Genomic DNA, 17650 nt, shown 5'->3' with positions numbered 1-17650 from the left:
GAAAAGAATCAACAATTTATTTGTAATTAATAACAATTTAGTTGACGGTCTCGTCAGTGTGCTTTCCCTTGAGGATTCCAGTGACGCGGGAACGTCCGGCAGCCTTGCGCTCAACGAGGGCACGACGATCCTTATCGAGCTTCAGCTTGGTGATAGCGACCTGAACATAATTTGGGTTAAAGAACGAACTCGGTCACTTCAAAATATAATAAACTTTTCCTAGTCCGAATGCAACATTAAGAATCATGGAACTCACAAACCTGACAGTTGTGATGAGTCGATGTGCACCGGAACTAGTTTATACAAACCTCACCTTCGAAGGGTGGATTCCGATGTGCACAGTGGATCCGTTAGCCTTCTCGCGGGTGATCTTGTCGATGTGGATAACGAACTTCTTACGGTAGCATCTGAGGACACGTCCAGTGTTTCCCTTATGGCGTCCGCGCATAACGACGACCTCATCATCGGTTCTGAAATCAAAAATTGTTTTAAACTTATGGCTAACAAAGCGAAAATATGTTTCAGCGTCATTGCAAAAAGAGTAACATTCATTTCTCCATATTGTCCAAACCGTACGTGAAAATTTCAACGTACGGGACTACTTAATGGAAACAGTAAAGTTTTTCTATTTAAAAAAACCAACCTGATTGGAATAGCACGGATTCCGTGCTTGGTGCGGAGCTCCTTGGTGAGTGGGGCAGACATGATGCGTCTGCGCTCGTGGGATGGAGCGTTGAAGTGGGCCTTGCGGCTCTTTCCGGAATCGCTGGAGACGAACGGATTGACCTTCATTATTACCTGAAAAAATAAATATTATATTATGTAACAATAATAAAATTACGGTGGTAGAAAGTATAATTCAAATTCGAGAATAAAAAATATTCTCGAATTACAAGGAGAGCACACATGCAGGTTGAAAACTCATTAATGTTAGAGACAATTACATGCTTGAAAATAAAAAATACCGACAAAATTCCTAAAAAAATTTAGGCCAGTGAGAAAAACGTCGAGGAAAATTTAGTTTGAGGCAGCCGACTACGATTTGAGGGGAGATCGCTGCGAGACCCACCGCAGGGGAAACGGCATGCGCCTTTAATATAAGTTTAAATTTTGCAAGGAATTTATTGCGCTTTGAGGATTTTCGAATATTTATTCAAGGAAACATACTTTAATAATGAAGCCAGATATCAAAGATCGTGAATACATGTATCGGCTGATTATTGGGTAAGTTATCTCGCGCTAAACAAGCAAAACTAAAAAAGTTCATACTTTCAAAAACTTATTTCAGGCAGCTTTTCTACGATGGTCATCAACAAATTGCCGTCAACCTCGCAAATACTTTGGGATGTTCTGCTCCAGCTCCGCCGCCTTCAGATAAATTGTTCAGACTGGTCACAATTGCAAAGCAATTTGTAGAGGATCCAGATTACAAAGCCGAAGAAAAATCCTCGCCGGTAAGTTTCATTTTTTACGATTTGGTCACAAAAACGTCACAAAATGCCTGAAACTATCTAATAATTTTGTATTTTAAAGATGCAATTCGAACCCGTCTCTTCGGGCTTGGATCTCGAATACGACGCTGATGTGCAGCCAGTTTCTTCCGAGCCATCGGAGTATGAGACCATCTACTTGACGGTTCACAAAGCTCCTTGTAGAGCAGCAGCGTTCAATTCGGATGGTTCCTTAGTGGCAACAGGTTCAGCAGATTGCTCGATCAAAATTATGGATGTTGAGAGAATTCTTGCCCGCGAGAAAGAGCACAGAGAAATGAACGAAAATGGTCCAGATGCGCACCATCCGGTGATAAGAACTCTGTATGATCATGTTGATGTTAGTTTTTCGAAAAAAAAAACGTTCATAATATCTAAGTTGCATTTTTAGGACGTTAATACTGTGATCTTCCATCCAAGAGACTCAATTCTTATCTCCGGATCGAATGATAAGACTGTGAAGTTATTTGATTTCTCAAAAACTGCTGTTAAAAAGGCGATGAAAACGTTGTCGGTAAGTTCTCTGATTTGGAAGAAAACATTTCTTAGAAGTTTATAAAGCCACAATGTTGAGAATAAGTACATACAAAGTAAAAGATAAAGTTTATTTGGAAATTATTTAAAAGAATATACGAATTTCGAGAAATTCCTAAAAATTATTGATATCATAACAATATAAATAACTGAAGCATAAATATTAAAAATAAATTACAGGAAGTATACCCAGTGCGTGCACTCTCGTGTCACCCAGGTGGTGAATTTCTTCTTGTTGCAACGGATCATCCTACTGTTCGTCTCTACAACATTGAAACAGCTCAGGCATATGCTTCAGCGAATCCAGATGATCAACATACTGAATCTGTAACAGATGTTCATTATTCTGAAAATGCACGGCTCTATGTAACGGCTTCAAAGGATGGGCACGTAAAGATATGGGATGGTGTGTCAAACAGATGTGTAGAGACATTCAAAAGAGCTCACGATGGTTCATCAATCTGCTCAGCCAAATTTACAAAGAATGGAAAATACATATTAACAAGTGGAATGGATAGTATTGTGAAACTATGGGAACTGAGTACTAATCGGTGTTTGATTGTCTATACGGGAGCAGGAGCTACTGGAGCACAGGATTTTGCCACAAACGCTTCATTTAACCACAATGAAGATTACGGTTAGTTCTTAACTGTTTTCGTTAATAACGCGTCGAAGAGTGTTTCTAAAAAAATCTCGAGAATCGATTATATTTTTCTCTGGCTTTCAAAAAATATTATTGGAACAAATTGCAAATTCTGGAGATTTTTTTTTGCTTTTCGAGAGCGAAGTAAGAATATCATAATGTAATAAAAACTGTTTAATAAAAATTTCAGTGTTATTCCCAGACGAGAAGAGTGGAAGCATGTGCTCGTGGGATGCTCGCAATTCCGACAGAAAGCGACTTCTTGCTCTAGGACACACATCAGCGTGCCGAACTTTCGTTCATTCCCCATCCATGCCAGCATTCATGACAGGAAGTGACGATCATCGTGCTCGATTCTGGTATAGAAAACCGGCAACAAATGAACATTGATCTCCAAATAATCTCTGGTTTATTGAAAATTCGTTTATTTACATTTTTGTTAATATTATTGGAAATAAATTATTTAAATAAAAGTATTTAGAACCTCTCCATGAGAATTCGTCGGGACCGGAATGGGTTCTTCGGCCGGTCGTTCGCACCAATTGATATCTTGGCTGCTTCAAATGGCTGCATGGGTTTCTCTCTCGCTTCATCGATTATTACTGAGCGTTGTGGTTCATCTTCTGAAAATTATTCAACTTTAAGTATTTAGAAAAATAAAATTGAAAACCTTGAACCATATTCTTTCCCTGTGAGTCCTCTCCTTCTATCTCTGATGTACTCACTGCCGTTGGCCAATGTACAGTATCCAACTGCTCATTGGTTTCAACAACGTCAGCAAATGGATTCTCAGGTTTCTTTGTCTCCAAAGCCTTTTTCTTTGCCGCTTCTTCTGCAGCCAGTTCACTCGGAAGAATGAGCTCTGGCGGGAATAGTGGTTCTCCGTGAAGAGCTTCTTCATCTAATGGAACGGCTACGACGTCTTGTGGCTCTGGGACATGAAGAGGTAGAGGACGAGCTCTGAAATTTCACGAATAGGATTTTGAGGTAAAGGAAAATAGATATACTAGCTTACTTATATATAGGTGGGAACGGATTTGATGGGTTTCCATCTGCAGGATAGAATGGAGACACACCTAGTCTTGAGGATGTTCCGTCTTTTCCAATAATAGGAATTTTTCCCACGAATGGAATGTTGTCATAGGAAACATCCACATAACTATATGGAGCTGTAACATGGTTCATTAATATCCAATTAATTTTTAAAAAACTAACAATAAACTCCCAATCCTGGACCATATGCTGTAATAGCATTAATGTACTCTTTTACGAGTACCCCATCAGATCCACTGAGCAGTCCAAGAGACGGAAGAGCTGGCGCCTGTTCCGATGTCACAATCAACAAAAACAATAGAAAAATCATCGGAAAAATCTGGAAAAAACAATGAAAATTATCGAATTTTCTCGTAGAACAAGCGAGAGAAAGTGGCTTGATTGTGGTTAATGTTCGGAAGAGATAAACCAGCTTGGGCAGCTTGGGCGTACAGTAGATAATGACGTGAGAGACATGAGATGCAGCTAAATGTGAAAAACGAAATGAAATGGAGAATAAGAACATAGACACTTGAGAAAGAAAACACAAAATAAACCTTTTTTCTAGAAGAAGCAGAAGAAGAAGATACAAAGAGGAAAAGTATCAAGTTTCTACGGACCCACAACCACCATCAATCTGAAAACAAAGAGCTTCAGGAATTGATGATCTCAAAAAAAGGGAAATTTTGGGTAAGGAAAGAGAAAGAATTTATTATGCTGAGAAAAAAGGGAAATTTCCAGATATCGAGAGTGCTGGTTGTTTGTGCATGTGCTCTTCTCGTTTATAGCTTTGTTGCACTAGACATCACACCAACACCGCCTACAGAAGAATTTGGATTCAAGGATGGCAATCAAGGTTTGCATTTTCTTATTTTATAGGCATGCGTAGGCACATCATAAAACACATGTGCATTAAAAATAATGATTGTTTGGAAATAAGGAAGATGTGTAGTTCTATATTTTCTGGAATTAAAAATACTAGTTTATGAGTTGTATTCAACTGATGTTTACTAAAGTTCAGAATCATCATCGTCACCTCGTCTTGTTTTCATGGTTATCGACGCCTTCCGTCTGTCATTTTTAACATCTTCCAAGTCACCGATGAGCTTCACGAAATCAGAAATCACTAAGAAATCTGCCAAGTTATTTGACGCGTACGCGAGGATGCCTACAGTAACCCTGCCAAGAATAACTGCATATTTAACTGGAACACTTCCATCATTCGGAACAGTTCTCACAAATCTGGCAACTGCTGAAATGAAGACAGCTAATTGGATTTCAAGAATTCAAAAAATTGGCAAGAAGGTTCATTTTTTTGGCGATGACACTTGGATTCGACTGTTGCCTAGAAGTTTTGAAAAGTTCGAAGGAGTAACATCGTTTTTTGTGTCAGACTACACAGATGTCGATAATAATGTTACCCGGCATCTAGATACAGAACTTTCAAATACAAATCATTCTTGGGATGCTCTTATTCTTCATTATTTAGGATTAGATCATATTGGTCATTCACTGGGTGGAAGCTCGTCTAAAATACCAGAAAAGCTGAAAGAAATGGATGATGTTATAGGACGAATACATAAATATTTGAAAAGTTCTACATCTGTTGATCAGGAAAGTTATCTGATTGTGTGTGGAGATCATGGAATGACTGCAGCTGGATCACACGGTGGAGCAAGTCCAGATGAAACTAGAGTTCCCGTGGTTATTTGGAAATTTGGAAGGGAAGAAGGCAATAAAAACTATGGGAATCAAGACGATTCTCTGAAACAGCCTCCACGAATTGAACAAATTGACGTTTCTTCTACAATATTTGATGTATTCAATATGCCGATTCCCATAGAATCGTACGGAATCTCATTGATCAACTATTTTAGTGATGACGAAGAAGAATATTTTGAAAAGCAACATAACCAGTTTCGTCGAATCGTACAAGGTAAAAGAGAAAAATATTGGATAATGTTTTTAAACAAATATTTTCCAGCTAAGCATCTTGCAATCTCGGATATCTGTGATGAAAACTGTGATTATTCGGATAAATTCATAAAAAGTGCTCTGAAAAAGTGGTTTCTCACAGTTCAATCTGAATTGATTGGATCTGCATCAGAAGTTCCTAACAAATCACTTGGCGTTTGTGTTTTTCTATTATTAGTAGTGAGTTCTTCTCAATTCATAACTTCTGAATTATTTTATTGTTATTTTCAGGCATTAACTTTGTCAATGGGTCTCTGGAATCTACATTTATCCAAATCTGACTTTTTTATTTTTCTCATAAACATAACATACTTCGCGAGCAGCTTAATTGAAGAAGAACACGAAATTTGGTATTACTTGGGGAGTACGGTAGTCGCAATTCGAGCTCTACGAAATTTCAAAATTTGGAATAAAACCGAGGTGGATTTCACTAAAAAATTTAGAAAACCAGAAAAAAAATTTTCAGGTCAAGTCAATTTTCTTTCTCGCCTTCCTTCATCGAATTGCATGTAGCTATACCCAAAGTACACGAAGAAGATGGATCATGGATTCCAGCTTGCTGCCACCTTCTATATTTTCTGACACACTTGACTTCCAGCCAAACAACTTAAATACAATTTTAAAGTAAATTTTGATAATTCTTAATAACCTTCGATAATGCAAAGTTTCAGTGAATACCCAATAATCGTAATCCTTACTTGCTCATTATTCTGGATGTATGGCTACAAACAATCGAAATTTCATATCATTCTGCCAATGGTCTCACATTTTCTCCGTCTTTTCGAATTAACACAGTGAGTTTTTCCTTAACTTGTCTTGACGTTTTTGATAACCTTAATTTGCCAGCTCTTATCTTAGTCTTTACGTTAGACTTTTTTGAAAAATAATAAGTAATAGTGATACAAGTTGCCAAATGTAGGTGTAAGGCTATTGGAGGGAGTACTGTAGTTACTAAAACAAATTCCTTTTATTTTCAGATTCAACGAAGTTTTAATGCATTTCATTCGGTTATCAATTCTCCCTATCTCATATTCAACCGGATCAGTGCTCGCTGGATGTCTTCCATTGCTCCTCGCAATTGTACCAGTATCTCAAATTTTACTGCTCCTAGTCATATACAATATGGGAAAACTGTTCTCAAAGCTGAATCTTGGAAGTGTAGAATTTGTCACACTGTGCATGTCATCTTTCTTCTATACGGTAAGATCCTGTATGCTTTTTTGAAATTGATATATTTTTCAGGGAAACTCGAACAGTTTATCAACATTATCTTTAACATCAGCTTACGTTGGACTTTCGAGTTATCAGCCGATCCTTGTTGGACTTCAGCTCATGCTATATACATTCTCGGGTCCCATTTTGTTCCTTTGTGGATGGTAAACAGATAACTTTCTCTTAGGAAAACACAGAAACATGATTTATTTTTAGCAATGCTTCATCATGCACATCATTGCTTAATCATCTCTTCTCCTATCGAATCTCATCCATGTGCACATCACTTATTTGCCTTTACATATTTCAAAATCATCTTTTCATCTGGTCTGTATATTCGCCAAAAGTTGTGTACGACATGGCTCATGTCATATTTTTTGGTTTGATTGGATTACTCTAATAAAATAAATTTGATAAGCCATTTATTTCGCTCGGGACAAATTACAAAAGAAATTATAAAATAAAACATCATTCACAGGAAAAAATCCGAAAATTTAGACACCAGCTATGGGACGCAATGAAGTTTACTTAAAATGTCACAGCTATTCAGCAATATGGAAAATGGACGTTAAATAAATATTTAAAAAATTGGTTTAATAATAATATACATTTTGAGGAGGAATAGGCGTGATTGGAGGACACAAATTCATTTGGGAAGGAGGCATTAATGGCATTGGCGGATGTGTATTCGTATGATGTTGCTGATATAGCTGATGTTGATGAATCTGTTGATGCTCCCCCCGTTGGCTCTTATTTTCTTCTACTTCTTCCATTTGTTTGGCCAATTTCTTCTTATATAAATTCATTTGCCATTCGACAAAGTATTCATTTGACATTCTTTCGAACGGTTTTTGACCAGGAATCACATCTTCATTCGACAACAACGATTGACCATTTTGTATTTTTTCACATAAAAGAACTGCTCGCTCAACGATTGAAAGATAACTTCGGTAGTGGGATAAGGAATTTGGATGACCAAATCCGTGAGTTATCAATGAGAAATTGTGATAAGAGAGATCGAGATTATTTCCTTTTAGCTTTTCTTCTTGTCCAGTTATCTTTGGTTGACGAACTTCAAGAGTTTTTATAACTCGAGTTATGGTTGCCCTGAAAAATGAACAAAAATACTCGATTTCTATCAAAAGAATAAAATTTAAAACTTACGTTGTATTTTTTAACATTCTGTGGCAAACATCCAGATTATTGCCACTCGACATTAGTTTTTCAAGCATCTCCTGGGCGATTATATTAATTGGAAGGAACTCTTCACTAATTGAGTCAAGATCACGTGCCAATGCAGTAGCTTCTTCTTCCAGAAAAGGGGAGAAACATGTCACTTTTCGTTGCCTCTGCATTGTTCTCATAGGAATATTGTGAACGGTGAGCACTTGTTTCACCCGATTTATAGCCTCCCTCTTTTTCGATCTGTAATTTTTGTTTTTAATTGAATTTTTCAAATAACTGTCAATTCACTTTCTAAAAAAGCAGTACAAAGCGCTTTGATTCATATGCTCTGGTGCTCCACAACGTCTTCTGATCTCATCAACAGTAATATCATACTTCGAACGAGTTCCAACAGCTGGAAGCCTTCCATCTACAACTTCAGCAACGACATTTCCATCTGATGACACAGGAACACCGAATGTTGGAAATAATGATTTAGCGTACGGATAAGGAATATGCTCATTTGGTTCCTGTTCTGATTCAACATTTGGCAAGAAATAATGAGCTAGTTTTCCAGGAGATTCAATATTCACTACGAAGTTCTTTTCCTCGTTTAATTCTTGTTCCGTCAGCGGAAGCTGTGCGGAATCCTGGTCCGGAGTGAGATTTGTAGAAGTTGATATATCCGACTCTGGAGTACACATAGCAGAAGTGATTGGCGCATTTTTGAAAATTTCATTTGGATTTTGTTGGATGCCATTAACATCTTGGAATTCTGCCATAGGTGGTGGAACTGGCAGTCCAGAGCGGGGCTTATACGAGTTCTGATCAGGAATCTGTAGGTTATGTGGCATCGGCGGTGGCAGCGCGACCCATCCGAAACCGGGTTGATTCTAAAAATGTCATTTTTTGTTACAAATATCATATTGGAAACTAACCATATTATGATTATTGTACACTTGATTAACATCGAAGGATTGCCATCCACTGTTAACAGGATAATGAATCGGAAAATACAAAGGCTGAGTTGCCATTCCAGCAGGGATTTTTGCAAAGTTGTCAGGTGCAGGATCTGCTTGGCGCTTTCTGTTGGACGATGAGGACGAAGAAGGATTGCAAATATCAGCCATCATGTTGTCAAAAGACGAATAATCGGCGATGTCTGACGGATAATCGGAGTACGACATTCTGAAGACGTTGTGTAGAAGAGGTAGTTAAGATTCACAATAATTTGTCTTGAGAATTCTCGTATTCCAGCAGGTGACCGTTTTTAAAGTTATCGAAAGTTGGTGGAGCGTCACAGGTCACTCCCGATTATCGGTTTTAGTCGGTCCTGCTTATGACTGCTGGAATTAAGACAATTTAATTGATTGAATGTAACGATGTGAAAAAACAAAGCAAATGGAATAGTGAGTTTGAGAAAAAACGATAAAAATCGTTTAAAAAATCTGAAAGTGTGACAAGTAAAGCTACAGTAATACGAAAGGCGCATGTCGGAATGAAATAAATTTAAACTCTCGTGGCGGGACCCAAATAATCTTGTTTCGTGGTCTATTGTCGTGAAAACATTATAAAGTTTGTCTAAAATATGTTTAAAAAAATTAAATAAATTTTTCTTTCAATTTTTGAACACAACGTTCCAGCTGAATCTTAAAAGAAAGCAAAATGTGATATGAAAATCAGGCCTAGTTTCATCTACCGTACTCGCACAGTGTGGTGTACCTTCAGTGATTTCTTAACGACTTCCAGCACTGAAGTGTTTAAATTATAGAAAAAGCAAACACAAAATGAACAGTTTTTGATTTATTTCGAAAAAAGAAAAAAAAGGAAAAGCACAGCAAAATTAAAGAGCGCTACCATAAACTCAAGTCCTCGTCGTAATAATACATACGCCTTTTCGAAAGTTGCAAAATTACGATATCGAAATCTGATTGTACTAATAATGAAAGATAATTGATTGGTGTGAATTTTTTCACATACTAGAATTATGGGATGTATGTTCTGTAACAACCTCTAACATCTTGTAAGTTTGTGACTACTTTTTTGAACTGACTTCATCCAATTGTCGACTAGAGAGATTGTCTGTTCATCTCCTCCTTTGCATGTACAGGTGACATCAATTGTTTTTGAATAGTATTGTTTTATGGTTACCACTAAATTGCAAAGGTGCACTCAATAATGGTATCGCCAGAGTCTTCATATGTGTACATGTTGTTTTCATCGATTTACTGACGTATGCGAGTGTAAAGGAAAGTCGGAAAAAGAACGGAGGACTCTTACTGGAAAGTGGATTTTATGGTTTCAGTATTTATTATTAATAAATCGCTTGTAACGTGTATTCATGGCACTTTGGGACGTCACAGTCCAACTCATCGAGAATTGTCAAAAGTTTTCGAAAGTTATTGAACATTGCCGTCATGGCATATAACCAGAAAACTCAGAAAGTTATCGGGAATTTCAAAATAATCCGCACGTCACTGTGTTATTATAATTATATATTCAAAATCAATTTCAATTGAAAAAAAAACAAATTCTGAAAGTCGTTGATTACAACTAGAATTTGTAAGAGATTATTTATTGATAAAAAAGGTACACACTTCACTGGAACCATATTATTATTATAAAGAGTCAGCACACTCAAAAAAACTGACTACAGTCAGTTTTTTCTTTGAAATTTTGATTGGGTGCTACAAAACTACACTGATTCAAAATCGTAAAAATAAAACAAACAAAATCCTGAAATTACGAGCTTCTACTGTAAGCTTGATTGAAGTCGAGCATTTCTTTTCGGGCTTTCTTGTGGTAAGATCTCATCCGCCATTCCACAAAAAACTCGTTTGACATATTTTCAAACGGCTTCTGTCCAGGTATCAGATACTCTTTTGATGGCAAGGATGCCCCTTTCTGCATTTTTTCACAGTAAAGAGCAGCTTGTTCAACAATCTTCTGATAGCTTCTGTAGTGGGATAAAGAATTTGGATGGCCGAATCCGTGCGTGGTGAGTGAAAAATTGTGGTAGGACAAATCGAGGGAATTTCCTTTGAGCTTTTCCTTTTGTCCAGTTATCTTTGGTTGACGAACTTCAAGAGTTTTGATGACTCGAGTTATTGTTTTACTGAAAAAATGTATAAATTACTCTCATTTCTTAGAGTATTGTATTTTAAAACTTACTTCGTATTCTTCAAAATTCTTAAACAAATATCCAAATTTTTGTTGTTGAAGATTAGCTTTTCAAGCATTTCCAGAGCAATGGCGTCGATTGGAAGGAACTCTTCGGTAATTGAGTCAAGATCACGTGCCAATGCAGTTGCTTCTTCTTCCAAGAAAGGAGAGAAACATGTCACTTTTCGTTGCCTCTGCATTGTTCTCACAGTAATATTGTAGTCGGTGAGCACCTTCTTCACTCGATTTATGGCTTCCTTCTTTTTCGATCTGTCATTTTTATTTTTACTATAAATATTTTCAATGACTGACTACTCACTTTCTGAAAAAGCAGTATAAGGCGGATTGATTCATATGCTCTGGAGCTCCACAGCGTCTTCTGAGCTCATCAACAGTGAGATCATACTTCGAACGAGTTCCAACAGCTGGAAGCCTTCCATCTACAACTTCAGCAACGACATTTCCATCTGATGACACAGGAACACCAAATGTTGGAAAAACAGCTTTGTTGTATGGATGAGGAATATTATTTTCTGATTCGTTTTCTCGCTCAGTGTTTGTCAAGAAGTAATCAAAAAGCTTTCCAGAAGATGTATCATCATTTGGAAAGAGATTTTCCTTGTTCCGCTTCTCCTGGTTACACGGTCCGTTTGTAGTTGTATTCCAGTCTGGAGTGAAGTTTGCAGATGTTGTAGAAAGATCTGATTCAGGAGTATACATAACGGAACTGATAGGCAAATTTCCGGAATTGTCATTTGGAGTCTGTTGGGTTCCATGAGCATTGTGGAACTCATTCATTGGCGGCGTAACTGTCTGTCCCGGTCGTGCTTTGTAGAAGTCTTGTGGCATCGGTGGAGGCTGCCCGACCCATCCGTATCCGGGTTGATTCTGAAATTAGTTTTTATTAAATTAAAAGTTAACTGAGAATGCATTAAAAACTAACCATATTATTATTATTGTACACTTGATGTATCATATTGAAATTTTGCCATCCATTATCAATGGGATATTGCATGGTGAAGTTCTGAACTGGTTGCATTGGAATCACAACTGGCATTTTAGCAGAGTTTCCATTTTCTGAGTCTGCTGGACGTTTTCTGCTGGACGAGGAAGATGGGGATGGTTCACAAATATCAGCCATCAGGCTATTAAAAGATGAATAATCAGAATTTTCCGTCTGGTAATACGGGTAGTACGACATTATTGAAGATGTTATGTGAAAGGCGTAGTCAAGAATAAGAATGATGATTTGGTTGGATATCTTTGTATTCCAGCAGGTGGGCGTTTTCGGAGTCCTGAAAAGAGGGAGGAACGTTTTAGGCTCCTCCCATTAATCGACTTTTTGCGAGGTCTGATAATGGATATTCTAAAAAGAAAAACATTATATCGATGGGATGTGGCAATGAACATAAAAAATATATGAACAATATAAGTTGAATAAGGGAAATGTATCTTATAAAATCCATGAAAACTTAAGCACCAAGTTCTGCTGCCAAAACTTTTTTCGAAGAAACGAAAGTTTGTGTGTCTGAGAACTAAACCGGTGCAAGCCGTTTTGTTTAATCTTCTTTTCTTGGTCAAGAACTATCGAACTTGAATACCAAAATCCTAATATTGGTATGGATATCGAGTATCATCATTTATCATCAGAGAATATCCAACCAGTTTCTGTCAAATATTATAATAAAAGATAACTTTTTCATCCGCTAAGCAATATTCACGTTATTTTAAAAACCGCCAAACGAATATTCAAGATTTTCTGTGGACTACTCGTAATTGGTGACCACAAAGATCTTCTGATCATCACCACTTTTACCTTTACAGGTGTTATTTTGCAACAGGAATTGGTATTGTTTTTATGGTTACCACCAAATTGTAAAGATCGCTCATTGGTGGGATCGCCAGAGTCGTCAACTGTGTATATGTTGTGGGTCTGGAAAACCTAAAAATAACATATACAAGTGTAGTATACAGTCGGTAAAAGAACAAAGGATTGAACTACAGAACAAAACGATAGAAGAGTTTTATAAGAAAATTTGAATTCAGAAAAATAATGTTTCGTGAATTGAAACACAATTATTTCAAACTTGTTAGTTTCCGAATAGTCATTTGGTTTGAAAATTACTTTTTTGTAAAGCTGAGATCTAATTAAAGACCTTGTTGCCAGTTTCTGTAAAGGGCATTTGAAAATTTTAATATGCTATTTTTGTCGCCACTCCGAAGAGGGGCCAGGATTCAACTATGGAGCTATCACATTACAACCAACTTCTAGTCAGTAGTAACTTCTGTTGGCATACCAAAATTCGAAAGGAGTTGGATTTCTCTAGTTTCTCTCACAACTTATAATATTAAAAAGTTACATTTGTCTACATCTCACTTGCTGATTGTCTAGAAAATTAAAGTTCCCGAACACAATTTCAACTGACATTTTCCGGTCACCAACCTGATAGTTAATCAATTAGAATCTAGTCATTTCCGATAACTAAAACGTTGATCTTTGACAGAAAGCCAGTAAGGTGTCAAAAGACTATCTCGGAGCAGAACGTCGAACAGTGCAAACAAAGATTGCAAGGCGGCAAGGACGTCTTATCATTTGAAAGAATGCAGAGGTGTTCTTTCTGTATGTTCTACTTTGCCTATTATTCTGCAGTTAGTATTATATCGGTAGACTAGAATGATAAAATTTCGTTTGTTTTTGCTTCTTTTTACTTCTCAATACCAATTGGTTTCATATTGCTGGATCCAATTTAAAACAAAATGAATGAAAATATGAAACAATATGTTTGATATCTAGGAGCAACAATTTGAGCATCTGCAATTTACCACAAAGCACTTCAACTTCGATGAAATAATTGAATTCTACTGCCAGAGTCCGTCCTTCAGACACTCAATACTTAAATATTCCGAGACACGAAGAGCTAATTCAATTTTCTCCTCTTCTTTCATTTTCTCATGGTCCCTCTTCACTTCTTCATTATTTTTCCCATCATTTTCACTCACACTCTTCTTCTCATTAGTGCTTTTATCCTGATGACGACACACTTCCCATTGATTTACGGAACAAGTTTTCCAGAAAAAAGTAGAGTTAGGTATGGAACTCGTGAATATTTTATATCCGACTCCTCGTAAAATTGTTTCCACCGCTCCAGTCAGCGACCAGCTTTCACTTTTTTGTCTCTTGGGAATTTTAAAGGTTGCTCGGAAAAAGGTTTTCAGTTCGTCATGTTCCCATGTTTTAGGGTTCATGGTGGTTCAGTAACTGCTCTCACTTGATTTGAAAACTTTTCACAATGTAGTAATTTTAGTTTTTCAAGTTTAGGAAGTCTGGTTTTTAAAATACATTCAGTTTTTGATGGTAATTTCAATTTTCTAAACGCAAATATTGCGCATGATTTATGATGTTCGGGATCTTCCAGTCTAGATCGGGAGCCACCAGGGGCATCAATGATAGGAAGGCAGCGTTTTAGGCAGGCGTCCTTGAATACCCCAGATTTTTGACATTTTGGCAGGCTCTTAAGTGATTTTCACAGATTTCCTCAGTAACTTTTTTCTTAATTCAGGGCATTCGGTGCCTAATTCCTACCTAAACATTCAGACTAGCTTTCATAATATAAATTACCGAATACACAAAGATGTAATCCAAATAATTGCAAAATGTAGTACTTTGCGAATCTCCGAATTGTTCAGCTTCATTTGCATCCGTGACATAGGAGTGTCAGGAAATGATGGTAACAGATGGTAATTCAATCTAAATTCTCTCTCATGGCTCCTTTCAAATGACAACAAATGGAGACACATGACTCACTCTCATGTACGATTTATTTATTTTTTGCTTCTCTCCTAACAGACACATTTTCTGTCTTCCCACCCTTTGAAGATTGGCTCTTAGTAGTTGAAAGAAATGGAACAATGATTGGCTCAATTTTATCTATAAAAAGATTATTGCCATGATCATGGGATCTGTAAAATTGAAGAAAATGCCTATGTTTTATGGTGCATAGAAAATACAAAACTTGGCAAGCACCATAATAATCTTAGAAAACTCTAATCGTTAGAGCAGTAGTAGTCAAGATGCACACTCAGATTTCCAACAAATGTTCTCAATTTCTTTTTTCACCCACACTTCTTCTAATGGATCCCATGAGAATAAGTGAATTGTCTGACTTTCTGAACCTTTATCTCCTTCTTTTTCTCTTATTTCTTCCCACCCCATCCCAATGCATTTCAGATAATCTCCGCACATCTTTATGATGATGTTTCATCCTTCCTTTTCTTTTCATTTTCTTCAACTATTCTCGATTGTTTAGATTCTTCGCGACACCCATCTGTTCTCTTGAAATATTGAGACAGTTTATGGAAATTGGAGACGCAGACAGTGCTTCAAAGCTTCATTCTCCTTGTGGTCCTGCTCGTCCCATTTTAGGCAAAACACACGCGATTGTCGTCCCTTCTTCTGTCGTTTCCTTCCTCCGTTTCTGAAGCAAACTTTTCGTTTCGAATTCCCTTTTTCTTCTTCTTCTTTCTGTTTTCTATTCCACCAATTGAATCTGTTTCTGAATTCGATTTACCTAATTTTCTCTCGAAGCTTCTGTTTGCTTGGTATTTCAAAATTATATCATCACTTGAAATCCAAAAGTCCCTTGTAACATTTCAACTGAGTTTGTTATAGTTGAAAAATGCACAATTCTCCCAGAAAATGACTTAAGCTTACTGGCTGAATGTTAAAAAAATGATCACTGTGTTGTGCAGTTTGAAACCAAATAAAGTTCTAATATTTTGAAGGCCCGAGAGGACTGAATCATTTTTTAGTTTCTTTCTTGATTGATATAGGCCATTTTCGGTAGTTTCCTGATTCTATAAATTAACTAATTATTTGAATTTAGTGTGGTGAGGCTGTGGAAAGTTAATTGAACCAAAAGAAACAGAAATCTCGATTGATTTTGGCTAATTTTATATGTTGTTGGGATATTTTCTACTGTTGCATAGGTTACTTTTTTGTAAAATTATTCAAAGTTTTCTTTAAAATCAAGTTTTAAAAACATTAAGTTTATAAACTTCTAAATAGTACTGTCAAAACGAAGATCCTTGTTAAGTATATTCACAAGTTTCGGTAAATTCGAATGACCTTATTGCTAACCCAACCACATCCTAAAACATGTTCTTCGATTTATTTTCATTCACCATTCTTTGCATACGACAGAACATGTGTTAAGCTTTAAGACGGTTTTAGGTTGTACAAAACCATAAAAAACGCAGAAAATCACTAACCATGTCAGCTTTTGGTACGAAAACCAACGCTGTGTGAAATGTTGAAACTTGTTCTTGAAAAACTTCTCTAACTCTTAATTATACTTTTTCCCTTGTAGAAAACCTTCGATTAGTTTCTCATTTAGATACATGGCTCTAACTTCAACACTATCCACATTCCATATCTGACGCCATTTATTTTTTCTAAAGAGTGACTGTATAAGCCCTTTTGAGTACCTTTTTTGCCCGTAAAATCTGGCCGCCGTTCCCTTTTGATCGGATTCCTCTTTGCAATACCTACCAATACAATACAGACACACATAGTGTTGAGAGATCTAGACGGAGAAATGGAAGAAAACCGAAACCGCAAAATAAACACTGCGTGTTGTTCTGTTTTGCTGTACTCGTCTCCTTTTTGGAAGAAAAGTTGATGGGAATAGGTTCCAATTTTTGATTGGACAAGTATGATTCGATGTAACCCGTGCTCCATTGGCTCCACAAAGTCAACAAAAAGTCTATACTGAAGCCAATTTTGTACTTTTCACATATCTACAATGTCAAACATTTTAAAACGTTGTCTGTAACCATTTTTTCAGCTTCGGAGTATTATCTTGTGGTACTTTCGGACAGCTCTTACGAGATCTACATTTTTTTACGAGGTGACTTCGATTCTTCTTTTGTTTTTTTTTCCAAAAAATTTGTAGTCTTCTATTTTTGTTTCGTTTTTTTTCTAACTTCTTCTACTTCTTCTACTTCTTTGATTACACTTTTCTCACGAAATTTCAATTTCTTCTTTTTTCCGTGTGGTGGCTCCTTTCTTTCCTATTCGCTAACTGCTTCTTCATGAATAGCTAACTTTTTTCTTCTCTTCATTTTACTTCTTTTTCTTTTTTTTCCATTCCTTCTTTGGGACAGGGTTATTTGAAATTAGTGGTCGTATAACTAACCTTTTGATGAAAAACCAAGGACGTTTTGCACTTTTTTCATGTAAAAAAAGCGTAGAAGGACAAGCCTTTTGTTCACTTTTCATGTTTTCTAATCGAGATAACTTGGAACTTTTAGGGCAGTGTATTGCTTACTGATGTTCTATATCTAGTTTTTCGATTTTGGAAAATTGGAAATCATCGTTTATGGTTTTGTCCTCGACTTCCAGAAAACTGAATAATCGCCACTTTTTGACGGTTCTCAAGGT

The 17650-nt window shown here is 36.6% G+C and overlaps 6 protein-coding genes and 1 non-coding gene across 9 annotated transcripts; 2 read left to right on the top strand and 5 right to left on the bottom strand.

Moving 5' to 3' along the window:
* Positions 1 to 3: 3 nt before the first annotated feature.
* rpl-26 (Large ribosomal subunit protein uL24) lies at positions 4 to 798 on the bottom strand. 2 transcript variants are annotated; one of them, NM_063422.8, is made up of 3 exons: positions 644 to 798; positions 314 to 470; positions 4 to 160 (listed from the first exon to the last, which is right to left on the bottom strand). In NM_063422.8, the coding sequence occupies exons 1-3, from the start codon at positions 790 to 792 to the stop codon at positions 38 to 40; spliced, it is 429 nt and encodes a 142-aa protein (NP_495823.1). In that variant the 5' UTR covers positions 793 to 798; the 3' UTR covers positions 4 to 37. The 2 variants fall into 2 exon arrangements, with proteins under 2 accessions (NP_495823.1, NP_001431077.1); NM_001444160.1 differs by having other exon boundaries at positions 59 to 470.
* On the bottom strand, positions 482 to 614 carry F28C6.11. Its single transcript, NR_003407.1, has one exon. It is a non-coding gene; the product is annotated as a small nucleolar RNA F28C6.11 (small nucleolar RNA).
* Positions 799 to 1144: 346 nt separating the features above from the next.
* On the top strand, positions 1145 to 3136 carry cpf-1 (Cleavage stimulation factor 50 kDa subunit). Its single transcript, NM_063421.7, has 6 exons — positions 1145 to 1224; positions 1289 to 1454; positions 1534 to 1830; positions 1882 to 2004; positions 2205 to 2661; positions 2858 to 3136. The coding sequence occupies exons 1-6, from the start codon at positions 1175 to 1177 to the stop codon at positions 3055 to 3057; spliced, it is 1293 nt and encodes a 430-aa protein (NP_495822.1). The 5' UTR covers positions 1145 to 1174; the 3' UTR covers positions 3058 to 3136.
* On the bottom strand, positions 3055 to 4071 carry F28C6.5 (Amelotin). Its single transcript, NM_063420.7, has 4 exons — positions 3883 to 4071; positions 3683 to 3836; positions 3338 to 3627; positions 3055 to 3290 (listed from the first exon to the last, which is right to left on the bottom strand). The coding sequence occupies exons 1-4, from the start codon at positions 4028 to 4030 to the stop codon at positions 3145 to 3147; spliced, it is 738 nt and encodes a 245-aa protein (NP_495821.2). The 5' UTR covers positions 4031 to 4071; the 3' UTR covers positions 3055 to 3144.
* Positions 3320 to 7310, top strand: pigg-1. 2 transcript variants are annotated; one of them, NM_001026952.4, is made up of 11 exons: positions 3320 to 3654; positions 4268 to 4389; positions 4441 to 4555; positions 4721 to 5635; positions 5684 to 5853; positions 5905 to 6093; positions 6140 to 6297; positions 6345 to 6467; positions 6651 to 6873; positions 6916 to 7049; positions 7102 to 7310. In NM_001026952.4, exons 2-11 carry the CDS (start codon positions 4363 to 4365, stop codon positions 7283 to 7285), a joined length of 2238 nt encoding a protein of 745 aa, NP_001022123.1. In that variant the 5' UTR covers positions 3320 to 3654; positions 4268 to 4362; the 3' UTR covers positions 7286 to 7310. The 2 variants fall into 2 exon arrangements, with proteins under 2 accessions (NP_001022123.1, NP_001367076.1); NM_001381530.2 differs by lacking the exon at positions 3320 to 3654 and having other exon boundaries at positions 6930 to 7049; positions 7102 to 7299.
* Positions 7294 to 9395, bottom strand: aptf-3 (Transcription factor AP-2 C-terminal domain-containing protein). The gene is made up of 4 exons (NM_063418.3): positions 8988 to 9395; positions 8359 to 8942; positions 8050 to 8310; positions 7294 to 7992 (listed from the first exon to the last, which is right to left on the bottom strand). The coding sequence occupies exons 1-4, from the start codon at positions 9234 to 9236 to the stop codon at positions 7479 to 7481; spliced, it is 1608 nt and encodes a 535-aa protein (NP_495819.1). The 5' UTR covers positions 9237 to 9395; the 3' UTR covers positions 7294 to 7478.
* A 1177-nt stretch (positions 9396 to 10572) lies between these two features.
* On the bottom strand, positions 10573 to 12601 carry aptf-4 (Transcription factor aptf-4). The gene is made up of 4 exons (NM_063417.8): positions 12155 to 12601; positions 11531 to 12099; positions 11221 to 11481; positions 10573 to 11164 (listed from the first exon to the last, which is right to left on the bottom strand). The coding sequence occupies exons 1-4, from the start codon at positions 12410 to 12412 to the stop codon at positions 10792 to 10794; spliced, it is 1461 nt and encodes a 486-aa protein (NP_495818.1). The 5' UTR covers positions 12413 to 12601; the 3' UTR covers positions 10573 to 10791.
* Between the last annotated feature and the right edge of the window lie 5049 nt (positions 12602 to 17650).

This window comes from Caenorhabditis elegans, chromosome II, assembly GCF_000002985.6.
Source record: "Caenorhabditis elegans chromosome II".
NCBI lineage: Eukaryota > Metazoa > Nematoda > Chromadorea > Rhabditida > Rhabditidae > Caenorhabditis > Caenorhabditis elegans.
The sequence above is the reverse complement of the archived record's forward strand: the minus strand, read 5'-3'. Positions and strand labels throughout refer to the sequence as shown.

What these genes read in the sequence shown, in the direction of transcription:
- aptf-4 (NM_063417.8), bottom strand. Translation starts at nt 12,412, where the DNA reads ATGTCGTACTACCCGTATTACCAGACGGAAAATTCTGATTATTCATCT. An exon ending in TGTACAATAATAATAATATG is followed by an intron (nt 12,100 to 12,154) that starts GTTAGTTTTTAA and finishes AACTAATTTCAG; the next exon opens with AATCAACCCGGATACGGATG. An exon ending in AGAATTTTGAAGAATACGAA is followed by an intron (nt 11,165 to 11,220) that starts GTAAGTTTTAAA and finishes ACATTTTTTCAG; the next exon opens with TAAAACAATAACTCGAGTCA.
- F28C6.5 (NM_063420.7), bottom strand. Translation starts at nt 4,030, where the DNA reads ATGATTTTTCTATTGTTTTTGTTGATTGTGACATCGGAACAGGCGCCA. An exon ending in CCGTTCCCACCTATATATAA is followed by an intron (nt 3,628 to 3,682) that starts GTAAGCTAGTAT and finishes GTGAAATTTCAG; the next exon opens with AGCTCGTCCTCTACCTCTTC. An exon ending in GGGAAAGAATATGGTTCAAG is followed by an intron (nt 3,291 to 3,337) that starts GTTTTCAATTTT and finishes AATAATTTTCAG; the next exon opens with AAGATGAACCACAACGCTCA.
- cpf-1 (NM_063421.7), top strand. Translation starts at nt 1,175, where the DNA reads ATGAAGCCAGATATCAAAGATCGTGAATACATGTATCGGCTGATTATT. An exon ending in CCGAAGAAAAATCCTCGCCG is followed by an intron (nt 1,455 to 1,533) that starts GTAAGTTTCATT and finishes TGTATTTTAAAG; the next exon opens with ATGCAATTCGAACCCGTCTC. An exon ending in CTCTGTATGATCATGTTGAT is followed by an intron (nt 1,831 to 1,881) that starts GTTAGTTTTTCG and finishes TTGCATTTTTAG; the next exon opens with GACGTTAATACTGTGATCTT.
- aptf-3 (NM_063418.3), bottom strand. Translation starts at nt 9,236, where the DNA reads ATGTCGTACTCCGATTATCCGTCAGACATCGCCGATTATTCGTCTTTT. An exon ending in TGTACAATAATCATAATATG is followed by an intron (nt 8,943 to 8,987) that starts GTTAGTTTCCAA and finishes TGACATTTTTAG; the next exon opens with AATCAACCCGGTTTCGGATG. An exon ending in TTGTACTGCTTTTTTAGAAA is followed by an intron (nt 8,311 to 8,358) that starts GTGAATTGACAG and finishes CAAAAATTACAG; the next exon opens with ATCGAAAAAGAGGGAGGCTA.
- rpl-26 (NM_063422.8), bottom strand. Translation starts at nt 792, where the DNA reads ATGAAGGTCAATCCGTTCGTCTCCAGCGATTCCGGAAAGAGCCGCAAG. An exon ending in ATCCGTGCTATTCCAATCAG is followed by an intron (nt 471 to 643) that starts GTTGGTTTTTTT and finishes TTTTGATTTCAG; the next exon opens with AACCGATGATGAGGTCGTCG. An exon ending in TCGGAATCCACCCTTCGAAG is followed by an intron (nt 161 to 313) that starts GTGAGGTTTGTA and finishes AATTATGTTCAG; the next exon opens with GTCGCTATCACCAAGCTGAA.
- pigg-1 (NM_001026952.4), top strand. Translation starts at nt 4,363, where the DNA reads ATGATCTCAAAAAAAGGGAAATTTTGG. An exon ending in AAATTTGGAATAAAACCGAG is followed by an intron (nt 6,094 to 6,139) that starts GTGGATTTCACT and finishes AAAAATTTTCAG; the next exon opens with GTCAAGTCAATTTTCTTTCT. An exon ending in CGTCTTTTCGAATTAACACA is followed by an intron (nt 6,468 to 6,650) that starts GTGAGTTTTTCC and finishes TTTTATTTTCAG; the next exon opens with ATTCAACGAAGTTTTAATGC.